Source organism: Schistocerca piceifrons, chromosome 5, assembly GCF_021461385.2.
Source record: "Schistocerca piceifrons isolate TAMUIC-IGC-003096 chromosome 5, iqSchPice1.1, whole genome shotgun sequence".
Classification (NCBI taxonomy): Eukaryota; Metazoa; Arthropoda; class Insecta; order Orthoptera; family Acrididae; genus Schistocerca; species Schistocerca piceifrons.
Genome location: NC_060142.1, coordinates 511,851,737 through 511,873,130, shown reverse-complemented (window position 1 = coordinate 511,873,130; position 21,394 = coordinate 511,851,737). Strand labels below are relative to the sequence as shown.

Genomic DNA, 21,394 nt, shown 5'->3' with positions numbered 1-21,394 from the left:
TGTCTCTCCCTCTGGACGACTAAGAATCATTTACAAATGTTAGATTTTCGTATTGTGTCTTTTTTGACGTATATATGTAACTCTTGCTGTCAATTCAATATGTAAGCATTGCTCGTATGTTTATTACAATTTTTAAAGATCCTTTTCACCCTAAGTTTCTCATATTCACAGCGTTTGTACAAAAGATGCTGAATAATAGTCTCTGACCGAAACCAGCCGCATATTGAAGAGTAATTTCAACAGCAGTTTATGGTGCTACACAATACGATTTCCGAAGTTTTCTCAGCAAATGTGGGAAATCGAGTAGTGCTTCACTCATCTCTCAGACTCGAACCTCTGCAGAGCAGGTTACTGCAGCAGGGCAGGTTATGCACGAGACTAAAATGAGCAACTGAGCTCAGAAATATAATACAATGTTATCTAGTTTGCTATGGGTTTCGACCCCCATTTCTAGTTACTTTCCGCCTTTTTCTTCATCACCTGTAATTTCATGTTCTTCTTTAAATTCCATATGCATTATTTGACCACAACAGACAAGACATTCCTTATTGCAGCACAGGGAAAAACCGTAGAGGAGGCAGTTGCTGTTGCTTGTCTTGACCAGTGAAGAATAAGTCACAGGTTAGGTTTACCTGTTGCGTCAGTTGCCGTGTGTGATGTGGTTACAAGTCGTTATGGAAGCATTTGGAATGCCAGCTAAAGAATAGTTCCAATGCTCTATAACCCTCACTCCATAATACATTACGAAGACCGGAGTTTAAGCCATGGCAATGATAAACAGCTTGGTGATGAGACAGAATTGTGTCTCCTCAGATGTCAATTTCGTCGTTCATCATAGTTAGAACTATGTCCCTTGAGGTGACAGTTTTTTCCGCAAGTCATTTCACTGATACAAAGCTTCCAAGTCACGGATATTCCTCGAATTTCATTTCGGTAACTTTAGTCGACAGGATGGCCGGTCTAACTTGTACTGCTTTCGAATAACACCAACCAGAGACTTTTCTTTTTCTACCCATTCCTTTAATATTATTTCGCTTTTCCAACGTACCTGTCCTCTTACTTTTTTATTTTCTTTATCCATTTTTCCCATCTCTAAATACCAAACAGTCTACGTATTTCATCTCTATTTTCGTTAGATCAGGTAGATCACGTAACTAATGAGGAGGTATTGAATAGGATTGGGGAGAAGAGAAGTTTGTGGCACAGCTTGACTAGAAGAAGGGATCGGTTGGTAGGACATGTTTTGAGGCATCAAGGGATCACAAATTCAGCATTGGAGGGCAGCTTGGAGGGTAAAAATCGTAGAGGGAGACCAAGAGATCAATACACTAAGCAGATTCAGAAGGATGTAGGTTGCAGTAGGTACTGGGAGATGAAGAAGCTTGCACAGGATAGAGTAGCATGGAGAGCTGCATCAAACCAGTCTCAGGACTGAAGACAACAACAACAACAACAACAACATTTTCGTTAGCGACGAAATTTTGAACAATTTCTGCTAGGTTCATCCATAGCGATCTGCCCTTGTGAATGTTATCTTGTCCGTAGATATCTGTGATATCTTCTTGATGCAGCACGCGTTCCTTCCACGCACTTTCCAAGTACTTGGTTTAGTCAACGTTTTCCGAAGCATAATGCAGGGCGTTTGAGGACGCTTATAACTGGAAAACCTGTAGGATAAATGCTGGAGCATATTCACAGGAATCTGAAACCGTATTCATGTAGATTGTACTTGCATAATCGTTGGCGTGTTACTAGATTTACTGAACTGGGAAAACAACGTGCGCGTTTCCTCGTTACGGAACTGAATCGACAGTGAAGTAATGGAGGTACGCCGAAAATATTTATTCAGTAGACTATTGTATCGGCGGTCATGAAGGTTTACCGGAAGGAAATTGAATTTATTCAAAATTCACTGGTACTTAGATCGAGCATTGGATAATGTACTCTGCATGTAAGAGGATGATTTGAAAAGTTCTCGGAATCACCACGAGAGGTCAGCGCTAGCGCCACGAGTTGTTCACGTGATAATTAATTAACAGTTGCCTGTAAACTCTCGCCGCGTCAGTGCTCTTGGAAGAATACTGTGGCGGTGACGTGGTTCTGTACTTGATCCCGCATAGTGATTTACGAAGATGGAAAAAACCGAGATCAGAGCAGTGATTAAGTACTTCGTAAAGAAAAGTATGAAAGCAAAGGACATTCATGCCGATTTCCAGAATACACTGGGGGACTCAGCGCCTTCATATTCAACTGTTGCCAAGGGGACAAATGAATTTAAATTTAGACTGTAGAGCTTAGATGATGATCCACACAGTGGTCGGCCAAGATGTGTCTACTGCAGAAATCATTGCAAAAGTGCACAAAATGGTCGTGGAAATCGCCGATTGAAAGTGCTCGAAGTTGCTCACGCTTGACAGATGTCATCTGAAAGGGTACATCATATTTTAACTGAAGAATAAGAAATGAAAAAAACTATCTGCAATATGGGTGCCGCGACTCTTGACACTAGATCAAAAACGCATGCGAATGGACATATCGGAACAATGTTTGGCCCGTTTTAGGAGAAACGAACAAGATTTTTTGTGCCTGTTGGCGACCACAGATGAAACTTGGGTGCACAGCTATACCCTAGAGACAAAACCACATCATTCAGAGCGACAGGTCATGGCATCAATGTTCTGGGATGCAAAGGGGTTCTGTTTGTAGATTATCTCCCCACTGGGCAAACAGTTACTGGAGAATACTATGCTAACCGCCTGGACAAATTGTAACAACAGGCATGCGAAAAAAGGACAGGTTTAGCAGGGGAGAAAGTCATCTTCCATCAAGACAACGTGCACCAACACTTCTGCTGTCTCCATGGCAAAATTACACGAACTAAGGTATGAAATGTTGCCACACCCGCCTTATTCACCTGATTGGCTCCATCAGACTTCCATCTCTTCCCAAAACTGAAAATTTTTCTTGATGGACGAATATTCACTTCAAACGAAGAATTGATAGCCGGAGTTGACAACTATTTTGCAGGCCTGGAGGAAACTCATTTTCGAGATGGGTTCAAGGTTCAAAAAATGGTTCAAATGGCTCTGAGCACTATGGGACTTAACATCTAAGGTCATCAGTCCCCTAGAACTTAGAACTACTTAAACCTATCTAACCTAAGGGCATCACACACATCCATGCCCGAGGCAGGATTCGAACCTGCGACCGTAGCAGTCGCGCGGTTCCAGACTGAAGCGCCTAGAACCGCTCGGCTACACCGGCTGGCTGGGTTCAAGGCATTGTAACATTGTTGGACCAAGTCCACTGAAAAAAGAAAAAAGTTTCAGTGATGTAAGTACTTTTTTTCTATTCCGTTTCGAAAACTTTTCAAACCACCCTCGTATCATTCACTGACTCCAGCATGACATTTTTCCTCTGCATTGAGGTAAAGGCAATGGTTGCGCAATGACCCCTATAGGATATTACAAAGTATTAAGAGCCTGTTCTGTTTGGTTATGGTATTGTTTCGTCAAAAGATCTTGTTTGTTAGTCGAAGTCTCAGTTTTACGCAGAATTACGTAAATTCATTCCAAGGCAAGCTGGTTTGAAACTCTGACAGCTTCAAGTGCTTTTTGATGTTCACATACTTTACATCAGCTGATACCAGAGAGTGTCACGAGGTAGCACTACAGGTGATCAATTAGAGAGATAAAAGATAAACTCGCATGTGAAACAACACAGTAATCAAAAGTTAGCTTTCGAAATATTCACGGACTTGGTACTTCCTACAGTTGATGAAATCGTAAGTGATCAACTGTCATATAAAAGCCTTCCGCACTATTTTAGTAACACATAACTGATGCAAATCTATCTGCCTCCTCTAGAGGCTGTGATATACAAAGTCAACCACGAAGAAGAAAACCAGCAGAAGACATCACTGATTTCGATTTCTAGCCATACACTACTCGCCTCCTTCCCCCCAAATGCCACACCAGCAGCTACAGTAAAAAAAAAAAAAAAAAAAAAAACAATCTACAAAGTGTTCTAGATTAATCTAGTATAAGACTGCTTATTTTTAAGTAACATCTCTCTATGTATGTATGTATAAACGCCTGAAGATGAACAGAATATCTTCGAAACACGTTGCATTTTGTTAGATTAAGCATAAAATAAAAAGTGACTGGTAGCAGAAACTTGAAATAAATAATTATCCCACACAGTTACGGTTCACAAACGTAGCCATTATGGCTGAAAATAATTCCTATAGTTTACTTATTCTTTCTGCTACGCACTGATATTTACACGGTCCAGTCACATTAACGTGACCACCGCCTACGTTTGACGTCAGCGTGCAATAACCACTCACAGACGGAAGGTGGCAGCATCAGCAGTGGAGAGTACGTAAAGCGTGCCGGGTGCGAGGGGGTACTCAGAAAACAGTGCAGTCGTTGTCGAAATGCGGAAACAGAGCAAGTTATCTGACGTAAAATTGGGTACGATCATTGGCTTTCGGACCAAGGGTGGAAGCATTTCCCGAACGGCTAAATATGTACATCTACATCTACATTTATACTCCGCAAGCCACTCAACGGTGTGTGGCGGAGGGCACTGTCATTACCTCCCTTTCCTGTTCCAATCGCGTATGGTTCGCGGAAAGAACGACTGCCGGAAAGCCTCCCTGCGCGCTCGAATCTCTCTAATTTTACATTCGGGATCTCCTCGGGATGTATAACTAGGAGGAAGCAATATATTTCATACCTCATCCAGAAACGCACCCTCTCGAAACCTGGACAGCAAGCTACACCGCGATGCAGAGCGCCTCTCTTGTAGAGTCTGCCACTTGAGTTTGCTAAACATCATCGTAACGCTATCACGCTTACCAAATAACCCTGTGACGAAACGCGCCGCTCTTCTTTGGATCTTCTCTATCTCCTCCGTCAACCCGACCTGGTACGGATCCCACACTGATGAGCAATTCTCAAGTATAGATCGAACGAGTGTTTTGTAAGCCACCTCCTTTGTTGATGGACTGAATTTTCTAAGGACTCTCCCAATGAATCTCAACCTGGTACCCACCTTACCAACAATTAATTTGATATGATCATTCCACTTCAAATCGTTCCGCACGCATACTCCCAGATATTTTACAGAAGTAACTGCTACCAGTGTTTGTTCCGCTATCATATAATCATACAATAAAGGATCCTTCTTTTTATGTATTCGCAATACATTACATTTGTCTATGTTAAGGGTCACTTGCCACTCCCTGCACCAAGTGCCTATCCGCTGCAGATCTTCCTGCATTTCGCTGCAATTTTCTAATGCTGCAACTTCTCTATATACTACAGCATCATCCGCGAAAAGCCGCATGGAACTTCCGGCACTATCTATATTGTGAAAAGCAATGGCCCCATAACACTCCCATGTGGCACGCCAGAGGTTACTTTAACGTCTTTAGACGTCTCTCCATTGAGAACAACATGCTGTGTTCTGTTTGCTAAAAACTCTTCAATCCAGCCACACAGCTGGTCTGATATTCCGTAGGCTCTTACTTTATTTATCAGGCGACAGTGCGGAACTGTATGGAACACCTTCCGGAAGTCAAGGAAAATGGCATCTACCTGGGAGCCTGTATCTAATATTTTCTGACTCTCATGAACAAATAAAGCGAGTTGGGTCTCACACGATCGCTGTTTCCGGAATCCATGTTGATTCCTACAGAGTAGATTCTGGGTTTCCAGAAACGACACGATACGCAAGCAAAAAATATGTCCTAAAATTCTACAACTGATTGACCTTAGAGATATAGGTCTATAGTTTTGCGCATCTGCTCGACGACCCTTCTTGAAGACTGGGACTACCTGTGCTCTTTTCCAATCATTTCGAACCTTCCGTTCCTCTAGAGACTTGCAGTACACGGCTGTTAGAAAGGGGGCAAGTTCTTTCGCGTACTCTGAGTAGAATCGAATTGGTATCCCGTCAGGTCCAATGGACTTTCCTCTGTTGAGTGATTCCAGTTGCTTTCCTATTCCTTGGACGCTGGTCGCTTGCCGCCGTAGTTAAAGTAAACTGTGCACGGCGAAGTGGCGCTATCCAAAACTGACACCGAAGAAACTGTGGTGCACCAGGGACCATAGATGACAGCGGTGAATGACGACTTGAAGAGATGTACACGGGCGAATAGAACGTGCAACTGTTGGCAACTGACCGCCCAGATGAATCAAGGGGCTACCAACAGCGTCTCCTCGACGACCGTTGGGCGAACGTTGCTGCTGATGGGCTGCTGCAGCAGGCGCCTCGTTCACGCACCCGTGCTGATTGCTGTTCATCGGGGCGAAAGCTGGAACTTGCACACCAGTATCTACCGCAACTGCATGTCCACTGAGTTGCGACAGATGGCCTTCTCGGATGAATCACGTTTGATGCTCCATCGGACAGATAGTCTTTGACGTGCACAACGTGAAACGTCGGGAAGCAAACACTCGGCATACGTTACGGTCTGGGGAGTCCACCCAGATAGCTCAGTGGTACGTGTTCGGTCAGAGAGCTGGTTGGCCTCTGTAATAAAAAACTAAGTGGAAGGATCAACAACAAAAAAAGTCCGCCTCCGGTAGCTGAGTGGTCAGCGCGACAGAATGTCCATCCTAAGGGCCCGGGTTCGATTCCCGGCTGGGTCGGAGATTTTCTCCGCTCAGGGACTGGATTTTGTGTTGTCCTAATCATCATCATTTCATCCCCAATATAAGCCGGCACGGTAGCTCAGCGTGTTCGGTCAGAGGGTTAGCTGCCCTCTGTAATAAAAAACTGAGTTAATCGATGAACAACGAACTTAAACGGATGTCTTACGATGTCTGCCCCGAGCAGATGCAACGAACAAAAGCGAACAAAATGAGATTAAAAAAAAAAAAAAGAAAAAGAAAAAGTGGTCAGCGTGACGGATTGCAGTCCTACGGGCCCGGGTTCAATTCCCGGATGGGTCGGGGATTTTCTCCGATCAGGGACTGGGTGTTGTGTTCTTTTGTGACGGCTCCCAAACACAAGGCCCTCGGCAGTACTTTTGGAGGCAGCCACCACAAATTGTATAAAGCGTGGATAGTGACCAGGAGGTAGCTACGTCTGTTGGCCGAAAAATAATTAATGACAAGAATTGCGCCAGCTACAATGAAGAGATAACTTATCTTTATTTCTGACGAAACGTGCACCAGCAATACAAGTCCAAGTAATATCCAAGAGTAATCCGTGTACTGAGCCTAGTCGAATACAATAGCAAATATCACACTGCAATGGCTCCGCTATAAACTCCACGAAAGGCTAGCAATAGACAAGGGACAATAGACTGTCCGTCTCGGGGCCAGCGCTCCTCTTTATATGCAAAAGGCAGAGGGCGCTGCGGACCCGAGCTCAGCCATGGCGCGACCTCTTCCGTCGGCGGTAACGCCCTGAGACGCCGACGGCCGCGACAGGAACTGTGGCCAGCGATGTCACTGTCAGTGCGCGCGTGCGCAAGTTGGTTGGTTGGCTGGTTGGGTCCGTGGATACAACATGTTCTCTTCATCATCATTTCATCATCATCCGGCGCGCAGGTCGCCCAATATGGCGTCGACTGTAACAAGACCTGCACCAATACGGCCGAAACTGCCCCGTAAGGGACCTCCCGGACAATGACGCCAAACGCTCATTTCCATGGTCTGGGGAATGTTTTCGTGGCATCCCCTGGCTGATTTTGTCATTCCAGAAAGCACAATGGATCAACACAAGTATGCATCTATCCTCAGGGACCATGTCCACACTTACATGCAGTTTGTTTTTCCTCCGCATACAGCTGGAACTGTCCATGATGAGTTTACCATACTTTCACTTACCACTAAATTCCTCAGATTTAGACCCCTCGATCAGGATGATCGTGTCATGGATCCTCAGTTGAGAAACCTAGCGCAGCTGGCCACAGCACTGGATTCGGCATGGCTCCATATTCCCATCGTATCTTCCACAACTTCACTGATTCTCATCCTGTACGTCTCGCAGCAATCTGCGATCCAAAATGTGGTTATTCAGGCTTTTGACAGGTGGCCACATTAGTGTGACCAGGCGGTGTACATCTGCACTTGGAAAGCTACGCTGGCTGGTGTGGCCGAGCGGTTCTAGGCGCTTCATTCTGGAACCGCGCGACTGCTACGGTCGCAGGTTCGAATCCTACCTCGGGCATGGATGTGTGTGATGTCCTTAGGTTAGTTAGGTTTATAGTTCTAAGTTCTAGGGGACTGATGACCTCGGATGTTAAGTCCCATAGTGCTCAGAGCCATTTGAACCATTTGGAAAGCTACCATACACTGTAGCATAGTGCAAACAGAGTATTCGCTTCAACAATCACGGATGTATTCCATTAAAGAGCAACGTGCCCTGCAGTCAGGAGCAATGACGTTCTAATACTTGGCATGCTTTTTTATTTATTTTTTTTTGGGGGGGGGGGGGGGGGCTCTCCCTGTTATCTGGATTTTTGATTCGGCTCGCCATGAGCTCCTTTACTTTGTCCACCACTTCATCTCAGAAGCGTCACTTACGCCCAACGTCCTTCGATATATCACAGTCTCTGACTTTTTCTACAGTTTTTACTCTCTGCAGCTTCCAGAAGATATTCCTTTTTGTCATATCACATGTCCTACCATACTGTTCAATTTGTCAGTGCTTTGCACATGTTCATCTCCTCGGCAGTTCTGCAAGGGACCTCCTCATTAATTATCAGTAAACCTAGTTTTCAGTATTCTTCTATAGCACCACATCTCAAACGTTGCGATTCTCTTATTTTCCGATTTCCCCAAGATTCATTTCCATTCAGTGCTGCGCTCCAAAAATTCTCAGATATTTCTTCCTTAAATTAATGCCGATCTTTGATACTGGTACAGTCCTTTTAGCCAGGAACGTCCTCTTTGTACTTACCTGCTTTTACATCCCCCTCGCATCGTTCGTCCTGTATTATTTTGCTTCCAAGGTAGAAGAATTCCTTTACTTACTATACTTCGTGATCAGTTTTGATGTTAAGTTTGTCTCTAATCTTGTTTCTATTACTCTTCGTATAGTTTCCTTAAACCACTAAAGATGAGTGGCGGATACTTCCTTGAAAAGACCACCTGGGGTTTCTCTCTCATCGTTACCCAGTTCTAGTTTGAGTTTACCTTCTGGCGACTTCGACATCGACGTGACGTTCAAGCGAAGTTTTTCTTGCTTCCTTTTCCTATTCCAACTATAAGAGAATGGAGAAGAGCAGGAACACCAACACTCCACCTGCGATTTAAATGTATAGCTATTGCAGAACAAAGACAGTAATTGGCACTGCGTATTCCAAATGAATAACAAAAAAGATTGATTGATATACACTGTCTGAAAAAAAAGTGAAGCATCTAGAAGAAAAGTTTAGATGTGAATGTAACTTCGTACATATACATGCCATACAGACACCGCGCAAAATACCGTGGCCAATAGATGCGCAGTCGGCAGGGCAAATATGGAGAGAGTGGTGGTTGTGGGAGCTACCGGCAGGTGCTGTAGGGAAAATGCCGAGCGCTGCTGAATTTTGAGTAAGACATATACATTTCTCTTGTAGCTATGTTAAAATTTGCTTCTTTTGCCAAAACACAGCAGAGTTTGCAGTGTCACCTTACTAACTCGTTGTGCAGACGCAACTGCTAGAGAATTTTGAAACAATGGTTTACTAAGTTTATTAAGTGACGGAGGAAAGAAAAGTAAGGCCAGCAGCTTATGAAAAAACACATCCTCACCACAAATAAAACGTGTAAATCTTCACTTATGTTGCCTCAAAACACATAGCATTTCTCGTTTCACCAGATATCGGTCGCCCTTAAAAATTACATTCTTTCATCGAAAAAGTCAGTAGCTAGTGGAGTAACATGGTAGATAATTAAGTTTTGCATAATAACCGTATGGCAAAATACTATCCTTTTTGCGAGCTATCATTCGCTACACTCTCATTCTGATATCTCAAACCGTTTATGAAATATTAGGGATGTTGTAAATATTTCACACTGGCTTTATCGCTGGCGCAGTGTGACTCAAATGGAAACATAAAATTTCTCGAACTTGGCGACACATAGAGACCTACACCCAAGTCTAAGGAAAAATTCAGTACGTTAGCTAAATTTCATACGCAGCAACGTATAATGTAACATGCACCAAACGTAAAATCACAGCGACCCCTATTTTTCATTGCAAACTTTTTCGAATTTCACGCAGTCTTACTTCCATGTAAGTATCACAAGAACTATGACCATTAACGAAATGATAGGCACATCATCATGAACCTGACATATAAAACTAATAATAATGCAAAAATGAAATTTGTTACTGTATAATTCCTGTAAAATCGTTTGAGGAAGATTGCAACGCGTGCGTCTCGATTCTGTGATCGCCGACGGCCGAAAGGTGGCAAACACTGACGGCCTCCCCTTCCAAACAAACGAATGAATTCGCCCAGCGCTTTGGACGAAAATTGGTCGCTGTGCATCAGCCGCCTTATCCTGCACAGATCTTTTGTAAATGATTAGAGTTGCAATCCTGTGTGACAGGGAGAACGGTCACTAGAGTATATTAAAGTTGTTCGTATTTAATGTCGTTACCAGGTATCATAGTGTAAATAACGCGCGAACAGCTCAAATGTTGAGTGATCATTGTGGAAGACACGAAGATGCCACATACTTCTGTGAGACAGCTTTATCAGCTCCTGACGTAGTCTGAAAGGGCCTCATTCTGGGATTCCGTTTGGCCAGCTGGTTAATCGTGCAATATACAGATATGTGATGTATTTGGATACGACAGTGGCCCAATCTTAGACTGTGTGGGAAAGCAATAGCAGGCTTACTCGTCGTCATGTTTCCTACCCACCATGTCTGATCATTACAAGGCAGGATCACCGTATGGGGCACCAAGCACATTGGCACCCCTTCACATCTGGAGCCATCTGAAAACAGGTAATGGAGTTCCTGAAGCCGGCTACGGTGCCCGAGCGGTTCTAGGCGCTTCAGTCCGGAACCGCGCGACTGCTACGGTCGCAGGTTCGAATCCTGCCTCGGGCATGGATGTGAGTGATGTCCTTAGGTTAGTTAGGTTTAAGTAGTTCTAAGTTCTAGGGTACTTATGACGTCAGCTGTTGAGTCCCATAGTGCTCAGAGCCATTTGAACCATTTTTTGAGTTCCTGAACACTGAAAGTCATCCTGTCCTATTGGTAAGGGACTTACCAGCACTCGGTCTAGGAATTACTGCCCCATGCATAGTCTGTCATTAACAATACTACCTGGACTAGGGAATAACCATTCCATGTGTAGGCTGCCACTAACACCACAACACAAACAGTTCCGTTTGGACTGCTGATAATGGTGTAGCATCGTGTTCAGAAATGAATCGCGATTCTGTACTACATCAGATAATCATCGTCGGTGAATAAGGCAGCCCATTTTACCGATGCTTGGGAATGTAATCATGGTGTGGCGAGCCACAGCGTGTGACAATAGGTCACAGCTGGTAGTAACTGAGGGAATTCGGATAGCACAACGGTACGTCACGGACATCCTGAGTCTTCACGTGTTTTCTCTCTAACGACAGTAACACGATGCCATTTTTCAACTGGACAATGCTCCTCTGTACGTGGCGCGTGTCCCTATGAGCTCTCGTGTCTGACTCTTGTAGAGAGCAAGATCCACGTCGGCCGGAGTGGCCGTGCGGTTCTAGGCGCTACAGTCTGGAGCCGAGCGACCGCTACGGTCGCAGGTTCGAATCCTGCCTCGGGCATGGATGTGTGTGATGTCCTTAGGTTAGTTAGGTTTAATTAGTTCTAAGTTCTAGGCGACTGATGACCTCAGAAGTTAAGTCGCATAGTGCTCAGAGCCATCTGAACCATCAGCCTTCAAGATCCCCAGATCTGTCCCCAGTAGAACACGTGTGGGACCAGCTTGGTGGTCGACTCTGTCCTAGTACTGGCATCTGTGTATCAAGAACCAGATACAACTTTTGTGGGCCAGCTTGCCACATGAGAAGATACAAGGGCTTTATGACACCCTTCACAACCGAATCATTGCATTCATCCAGGCCAGTGGGATACAAATTCATACTGATGACTGGGTTCATACCGCCAAAATGTTTGTAAATTTGATTCGACTTTGTAATCACTGAAATAACATCGCTTACCACTTCAACGTACGAAAGTTCGTTTCTTTTCCTCCACCTATCTGGGTGCCTTTTCTTGTCAGGCAGTGTTTTAATTGTTGGACCACGCAAGCTATTCACCATATTTTCACCTAATCGTAGGTCAAATGAAACCTGCGGCTGGTAAATGTTCTGAGGCCAGCGAAGATGTTTTCTCAGCCGTGGCTAGGTTTTGGAAATCTATTAGACTACTTACGGCCAAAGCAGATTCCGGCAGCTAACAGCCGCGAAATGCAAACTGTTGCCGCTATAATGATTAAAACCCATAGATGTGTAACACTGCCATAACAATGAGAAATGCAAACAGAAACGCGTGACGTGATTCGTCGTGGCAGACGCGAGAAGCAGCCGCGCCAAGCCCGTGTTAACCGTCAGGGATCTTCTCTGGCCATAGGGGCTACATAGCTGCGCTTCAAGCGTGGACACTAATATCTGGAAAAGTGTTGGTCAGTGTTCAGTACATCAAAAAATAAGTGCATTTTCCTTTTTGAAAAAATAGATACAGAAAAAAGTATATCAATTACAAGTCGAAAACTTTTTCTCCTTTTTCTCAAAGTCTTAATTTGAGAATGGACTTATCTTTATAAAAGTATCAAATGTAGATTAGCCTCCTTGAATAGTAACAGTCGGCGAGGGATGAGTGAAGGAGGAGTAGACACTGCAAGTGCGACAAAATAAAATATTTTCTGTTTAAGAGCTGAATCCCTAGAAACCACCTCATCCTTTCCTACCATAGGATTTAAATATCAAATCGAAATCCGAGAGTCAGTGGAAGGTAAGGAATACTTCAAACTGACAAAAAAAAAAAGACCAGTATCACGGAGGAATTATCCGAATGGGACGGAAATCTTCAGATGTATTGTACGTGTACAGACAAGCAAATGATTACAATTTCAGAAAAATTTGGATGATTTATTCAGAAGGAAGAGCTTCAAATGGAGCAAGTCAGTAACAGGTTAGTTCACCTCTGGCCCTTTTGCAAGCTGTCATTGGCTTGTCATTGACTGAAAGAGTTGTTGGATGTCCTCCTGAGGGATATCGTGCCAAATTCTGTCCAAATGTCACATTAGATAGCCAAAATCCCGAGCTAGTGGGATGGCCCTGCCCCTAATGCTCCAGACATTCTCAATTGAGGAGAGATGTGGCGTCCTTCCTGGCCAAGGTAATGTTTGAAAAGCTCAAAGAGAAGCGGTAGAAACACTCGCCGTGTGCGGACGGGCATTATTTTGCTGAAAAGTAAGCGCAGGATGGTTTGCCATGATCAGCAACAAAATGAGGCTTAGAATATCGCATACGTATCTCTGTAGTGTAAGGGTGTCGCGGATGACAACCAAATAGATCCTGCTATGGAAAGAAATGGTACCCCACGTATCTCACCTCTGTCCGGGGCATCTGGACATACATATTACCTGGTCATCGGCGGGTCATTTCAAAGCAGGACTCATCACTGAAGACAATTCCACTCCAGTCAATGAGATTTCAGGCCGAAGACGAATCTGCAGGCACTCCGGACAGCGGGGGAACAGCAACCTGATTATCACTTGCCCTACGGCCCGACATTTCATAGCAGGACCCCTTTGATTGTCATCCGCAGGACCCTTACAGCACAGCGATACGTCGAAGATATTCTACGCCTCATTTTGTTGCCCTTCAGGGCAAGCCATCCCACGCTTACATTTCAGCATGATAATGACCGCCCGCACACGACGAGAGTCACTTGTCTTCGTGCTTGCCAAACCTTACCTAGGCCAGCAAGGTCGCCAGGTTTCACTCCTCATTGAGAACGTTGGAAGCATTATGGCAAGGGGTTTCCAACCAGCTCGGGATTTTGACGATGTAACACATCAACTGGACAGAATTTGTCACGATATCCCTCACGGCGACATCCAAAAACTCTATCAATCAATGTCAAGCCGAATAACTATTGGCATAAGGGCCAGAGGTGCGCCACCGTGTTATTTAGTTGCTCAATTTCTGAAACTCTTTCTCTTGTACAAATCATCCAGGTTTTCTTAAATCGTGATTATTTGTTTGTCTGCACATGTACATTATATCGATCGATTACCGCCCCATTCGGATAGTTAGTTCATGGTACGTCGTTTTTTTTTTTTTTTTTTTGTCTTAGAATGTATAAACCTCATGTCTTAAGCCCTTTGTGTTCAGTGCCGATGAATAACACCGCAGTCGTTGACACTAGTCCAGGTAAAGAATTTTGTCTCAAATATTCCTGTAGACAATGTACAAAGGACACAATTGTAGAATTAGAACATCATTGGAGACCTCTTAATACTTCGAAATAAGACAAGGACTTAAACAAGGAAGTATTCTATCTCTTGCACTTTTTAATGTTGTGATGGTGGGAACGAATAGGGTAGTTAAAAATATAGTAAAAGAAAAAGACAAAAAGATTATTTTTGCAGATGATACGGTAAAATGGGGCGATAAAGAGGTAGATGTACAGTTACAACTTGATGCGTGGAAGGAAATAATGAAAAGGTATGGATTACAAATAAATAAAGATAAGAGTGAAGTTATGGTATTTGGAAGAGACAAAGGTTTCAACCGAAATATTACTTTGAATGGAAAACCCCTCAAAGTGGTAGACAGTTTCACTTATTTAGGGAGTGAAATATCTAGTGATGGAAGAATAACCAACGAAATTAATGGGAGGTTACAGAAGGGAGGCAATTTCTAGCAAACAATAAAACACCTGATTTGGAATAAGGAAGTTTTAGAAAAAGCAAAGCTCCTTATGTTTAGAGTTATTACTTCCCCATTGTCACCTATGGAGGAGAAACATGGACAGTGACAGAAAGGGACTGGAGCAGACTGCAAGAAGCGGAAATGAAATTTCTCAGAGCAGTTAAGGGAAAAACAAGAATGGACAGAGTAAGGAACGGCCGCGCGAGATTAGCCGAGCGGTCTGAGGCGCTACAGTCACGGACTGTGCGGCTGGTCCCGGCGGAGGTTCTAGTCCTCCCTCGGACATGGGTGTGTGTGTTTGTACTTAGGATAATTTAGGTTAAGTAGCGTGTAAGCTTAGGGACTGATGACCGTAGCAGTTAAGTCCCACAAAAATAAAGTAAGGAATGTAGATATCAGAAAGGACCTTAAACAAGAAAGTATGAGAGAAGAAATTGAAAAAAAGGGACTAAGATGGTAAGGGCATGTTAAAAGGATGTGTGGGCAGAGACTCCCAAAAATTGTGGGAGAACTAAAGATGGATGGAAAAAGACCTAGAGGGCGCCCAAGACCACGATGGAAAACAGGAGCGAGAATATCTGTGGAAAGGAGAGGTGTGACCTGGCAGCAAGTGGAGGAAGAAAAGTGGTGGGAGGACCGAGCCAAATGGAGAGGACTCGTCAGCACCCAGACCTGGCAGTAGCTGGAGCGGGATCCGGATATAGATAGATAGATATTCCTGTAGATTTTCACGGTTATCATATTACAATATAAAATATTCTGGGGTAATGTGGGTGTTCAACCGAGGTGTTGATTCCATTTTGTGCATGATATTTCAGAGACCTAATCAGTAGTCTTCTTCAGGTGCTGCAACTCTGTTAGGAGAGGTGATCAGAGCTTCTAATATCAAGTCGAAATTAATTTGTTTGTTTGTTTGTTTGCTGGTACGTTTCTCCATTCCTGGTACACATGGAAATTTCCGCGCCACATTTCCGCAGTACGCCGCCAGATGACCTCAAATAAAATTGCGCTACCGGTTCATTAAATGAAGTAAAGTATGGTGATTCGTTTTCAGCATCTGAAGAGGAGCAGCGCCACAAGAATCCATGCTGAACTGGTGGAAGTGTACAGTAACACTACACCATCATATGGCAGCGTGATTAGGTTGTACAGGCGCGCTTCCAGTGTTGACAAGTAAGTCTGAATGACGAACAACCAAGCGGCCACAATCCTTCTGTGAAGAAATGGGAATCTCAAGTTACGTGGAGGTCTCGAACCCGAAAACTGTCTGGTTTGGAGAGTCTTCGAGGGTTCTTTCAAAGTCTGAACTCCGTACATAAAATTTATTAAGGAAATGATGAAAGAAGGTTATGTGCCGTTTTCTGATGTCTTGGTACGATTCAGATGTCTTGGTACGAATGTAACGGCGATAGCACTCGGTATTTTGAAAGCCCACTCACACATACCTGTATTTACAAGCTATTATATTTCAGTCGGCATAAGTAGAACTCTGACAGTTGCAAGGGCAAGTCGCATCAGCTTCACTCGCTTACTTCAGCCAGTTACTTAACGAGGGTTTTTTTTCTGTAAATGTCTCTGTGGCAACGCCTCATTGTTATCACAGCTCTATAGGCGGCTGTCGTTGTCGGCTGCAGCCATCTACTCTTCGCAGTTGAAAGCTGACAACAGTCTAGCTGTCAAGGAACTACTTACGCAAAGTTAGCTATAGTTGCCACCATCCAGCACAAACAATGGCCATTCTGGAGATCTTCATTCACGACGCCCGTACCATCTCAGATGCCGATAACCTGCCAGTGGAACTAGCGAACCTACGAACTGCGTTCCCAACAATGGAGATTCGTCTCAGCAATTACAGAGGACGCTACAGAAGTACAAGTGGTAGAACAAGGAATTGGGTAAGGCCTCCAAACCGATAGTTTGCCTACAGTTCACGCAAAAATAGGTAAAGTATTAAGAAGACAAAGTTAATGTGATCTTCCGGCGCTTTTGGGATCAGTTCAAGACGACTTAGAGCTGCACAAGGCATGTGTTTATAAGGTTATGCGTGATTGTGGTAACTCATGCACAGGGTGTAACTAAATTCCCTTCACAGACTTTGAGAAAATGTTCAGTAAAAATAGGCTCTAAAATGCATGCCTTAAAAACTGTGAGCGCTTGTTTTATTGTAGAGATGTGTTTCACAGCAGCGAAGCTGAGCAAGTTATCATAGCTCTTAAGGTACGCATTTTAGAGCCCAAGTCTACTATATATTACTGTGGTGTAAGGAAGCAATCCTCAGAGTTTGTAATGGGAATTTAGTTACACTCCGTATTTATTTATATAGCGTACTGCAGTAAGACACAAATGACAATACAGTTAATTAAAACTGAAATAATTATAGTTGTAAACAAACATCTAACATATTAAAATTGAAATAATTATTGTTGCAAACAAACATCTAACATACAGGGTGTTTCAAAAATGACCGGTATATTTGAAACGGCAATAAAAACTAAACGAGCAGCGATAGAAATACACCGTTTGTTGCAATATGCTTGGGACAACAGTACATTTTCAGGCAGACAAACTTTCGAAATTACAGTAGTTACAATTTTCAACAACAGATGGCGCTGCGGTCTGGGAAACTCTATAGTACGATATTTTCCACATATCCACCATGCGTAGCAATAATATGGCGTAGTCTCTGAATGAAATTACCCGAAACCTTTGACAACGTGTCTGGCGGAATGGCTTCACATGCAGATGAGATGTACTGCTTCAGCTGTTCAATTGTTTCTGGATTCTGGCGGTACACCTGGTCTTTCAAGTGTCCCCACAGAAAGAAGTCGCAGGGGTTCATGTCTGGCGAATAGGGAGGCCAATCCACACCGCCTCCTGTATGTTTCGGATAGCCCAAAGCAATCACACGATCATCGAAATATTCATTCAGGAAATTAAAGACGTCGGCCGTGCGATGTGGCCGGGCACCATCTTGCATAAACCACGAGGTGTTCGCAGTGTCGTCTAAGGCAGTTTGTACCGCCACAAATTCACGAAGAATGTCCAGATAGCGTGATGCAGTAATCGTTTCGGATCTGAAAAATGGGCCAATGATTCCTTTGGAATAAATGGCGGCCCAGACCAGTACTTTTTGAGGATGCAGGGACGATGGGACTGCAACATGGGGCTTTTCGGTTCCCCATATGCGCCAGTTCTGTTTATTGACCAAGCTGTCCAGGTAAAAATAAGCTTCGTCAGTAAACCAAATGCTGCCCACATGCATATCGCCGTCATCAATCCTGTGCACTATATCGTTAGCGAATGTCTCTCGTGCAGCAATGGTAGCGACGCTGAGGGGTTGCCGCGTTTGAATTTTGTATGGATAGAGGTGTAAACTCTGGCGCATGAGACGATACGTGGACGTTGGCGTCATTTGGACTGCAGCTGCAACACGGCGAACGGAAACCCGAGGCCGCTGTTGGATCACCTGCTGCACTAGCTGCGTGTTGCCCTCTGTGGTTGCCGTACGCGGTCGCCCTACCTTTCCAGCACGTTCATCCATCACGTTCCCAGTCCGTTGAAATTTTTCAAACAGATCCTTTATTGTATCGCTTTTCGGTCCTTTGGTTACATTAAACCTCCGTTGAAAACTTCGTCTTGTTGCAACAACACTGTGTCCTAGGCGGTGGAATTCAAACACCAGAAAAATCCTCTGTTCTAAGGAATAAACCATGTTGTCTACAGCACACTTGCACGTTGTGAACAGCACACGCTTACAGCAGAAAGACGACGTACAGAATGGCGCACCCACAGACTGCGTTGTCTTCTATATCTTTCACATCACTTGCAGCGCCATCTGTTGTTGAAAATTGTAACTACTGTAATTTCGAAAGTTTGTCCGCCTGAAAATGTACTGTTGTCCCAAGCATATTGCAACAAACGGTGTATTTCTATCGCTGCTCGCTTAGTTTTTATTGCCGTTTCAAATATACCGGTCATTTTTGAAACACCCTGTATTTATATAGGCTATTGCTTCTGGAGTCGCCATCAGGAAATCTTCAGGTTTCACTTCATCAGCTGTCCGAGAGCATTCTTTTATAATGTGTTTTAAGGTTTGGATTTCACCACATTCGCAGAAGGGCGTCGATTTCTTGCCACATCTATGCAGAAAATAGGCACATCTACCATTATGGATCCGTATTCTCTTCAGAGTCGACCAGATTTTACGTTTACCTCAAAAACCGTAGGCTTTTGGGTAATACATGGAATTTCGTTGCTCTGCTTTGTGGTCTATTGCTGATGCCAGGTTTTAGTTAAACATACACACTCTGTATAGTGCAGATGACACGCACTGTTCAGGAGCGTATCCTGGAGCACCATTTATATGCTCGCTTCCTTCAAGACAGCAATGCTGATCTTGTGACACTGATGGCCGGGAGGCCCCACGAGGGGGGTGAGGGGGCGGGGGCGGATGGAGAGGGGGGGGGAGTTCGGCCTCCGAATTGCAAGTCACATTGGGAGACTAGCGTGTCCATGAAGAGAGGAATAGGAGGAGATTAATGTTTAACGTCCCGTCGACAACGAAGTCATTAGAGACGGAGTACAAACTCGGATTAGGGAAGAATGGGAAAGGAAGCCGGCCGTGCCCTTTCAAAGGAACCAGATCAGCATTTGCCTGAAACGATTTAGGGAAATCATGGATAACCTAAACCAGGACGGCCGGAGACGGGTTTGAACCGTCGTCCTCCCGAATGCGAGTCAGCCCAGTATTTGGCTGAAACGATCTAGGGAAATCATGGAAAACCTTCATCAGGATGGCCGTCGTCCTCCCGAATGCGAGTCCAGTGTGCTAACCATTGGGCCACCTCTCTCGGTGTTGATGATGATGATGAAATGATGATGAGGACAAGGCAACACCCAATGCCCAAGCGGAGATCTCCTACCCGGCCGGGAATCGAACCCGGGCCTGCTGCATGGCAGCCAGATGTGCTGACCCCTCAACCAACGGGGCGGACTCCAAGACCACAACTGCGCTATCACAGAGCACTATAATTCTACTGATCATTCGATGAAATACAATGTAACAAGAAATGCGGCCCATGCATCAAACTTTTGCAGCTCCATCATCAACTGTCTCGAGTCCCTTATCAGCCAGGAGAAAAGCTTTCAGTTATATTCTTCATGGAGCCCTGTCATAAAAAAACTGCGTGCTCCGCATAACCAGCGCCGTTCTGTAACTTTACCAAATGAACAAGATCGATCTGATGCCGATGAGGCAATCTTTCACCACGAAGGACACACGGCGAAGCGCACTGCCTTGCAGCAGTAGCGCATGCGCTCAAGCAGTGCAGTTGGGAACACCATGCATGTTCTGACGGCGTCCTAAATAGGGAAGCTCAGTGTAATTTCGCCTGTATTCATCTGAAGACGACCAGGACACTCTCTGCGCCGAAATACCATGGCAACAAGTTACAGACACCCGACAATTCGCCAGAAATTTCATAAAACAGTGTGTACGAAGGGAAAGTACTAAATTTTCAGGGCCTACGAAGTTCTTTGCTGGATTCCAAGAGATAAGTTAATTCCAAGACGACGCCGTAACAGAAGACGGATAACATGTAGAGCAACAAGGATGGTTACACCTCGTATTGGAGTTGCATTCGAGAGGACGACGGTTCAATCCCGCGTTTGGCCACCCTGATTTAGGTTTTCCGTGATTTCCCTAAATCGCTCCTTTGAAAGGGCACTGCCATCTTCCTTCCCCGTCCTTCCATAGTCCGATGAGGCCGATGACCTCGCAGTTTGGTCTCTTCCCCCAAACAACCCAACGCAACCTTACACCTCGAGATCGTAATGCACAGAAAAGCATAAGGAAGGCTTTACTGCGTAGTGGATGTCAGATGGATGATGATGCTGCCAATTGACAGATCGCACTGTTGCTGTCAGTGTTCTCAAAGTCATAAACTGTTCAATATATTCTACGTTAAAAGTATAATTTTTTATGTTTAAGAAGTCAGAGAGGATCACTATACGTCTGCACAGTGATACTGTATAGGGGCATTCATACTCACATCCCGAAACTGAGCAATGCCCAATTCTCCCAGTTCGGACACAGAAGCGTAAGCGGCTTCAGGCTGGATGAAGAGCTGGCACAAGGCCATCTTCTCGCTCCGAAACATCGCCCCCATGGCTGCTGTGAACAAATACAGAGAAAAGCTGTATTAAAAAGCGAATCTGGTGCATTAAAAATTGAAAGAGAGAGAGGTATAGAGAGAGAGAGAGGGAGGGAGGGAGGGAGAGGGAGGGAGGGAGGGAGGGAGGGAGAGAGAAAGAGAGAGAGAACATATTTACAGTATTCTGACATTTAGATCAGCAAGTAGGAGTCCAGTTTTGATTCAGAAAGTTGCCAGAAATTTACACGTTGAGTGCTCACAAAGTAACTTTGACCGACACCTGTGTAGACGGCGAGTTAGGAGAGCAAATGGAGGTACTGGTTGGGGCTTCGTTAGACCTCAG

The 21,394-nt window shown here is 44.5% G+C and overlaps 1 protein-coding gene across 1 annotated transcript in view; it reads right to left on the bottom strand.

Annotated features, from left to right (window-relative positions):
* LOC124798327 (V-type proton ATPase 116 kDa subunit a 1-like) overlaps positions 1-21,066 on the bottom strand; it is a 192,861-nt gene extending 171,795 nt beyond the window's left edge. Inside the window, exon 1 of the mRNA XM_047261677.1 lies at positions 20,950-21,066. Within this exon, the coding sequence (XP_047117633.1) occupies positions 20,950-21,066 (117 nt within the window). The remainder of the gene's footprint in view (positions 1-20,949) is intronic.
* Positions 21,067-21,394: the final 328 nt, after the last annotated feature.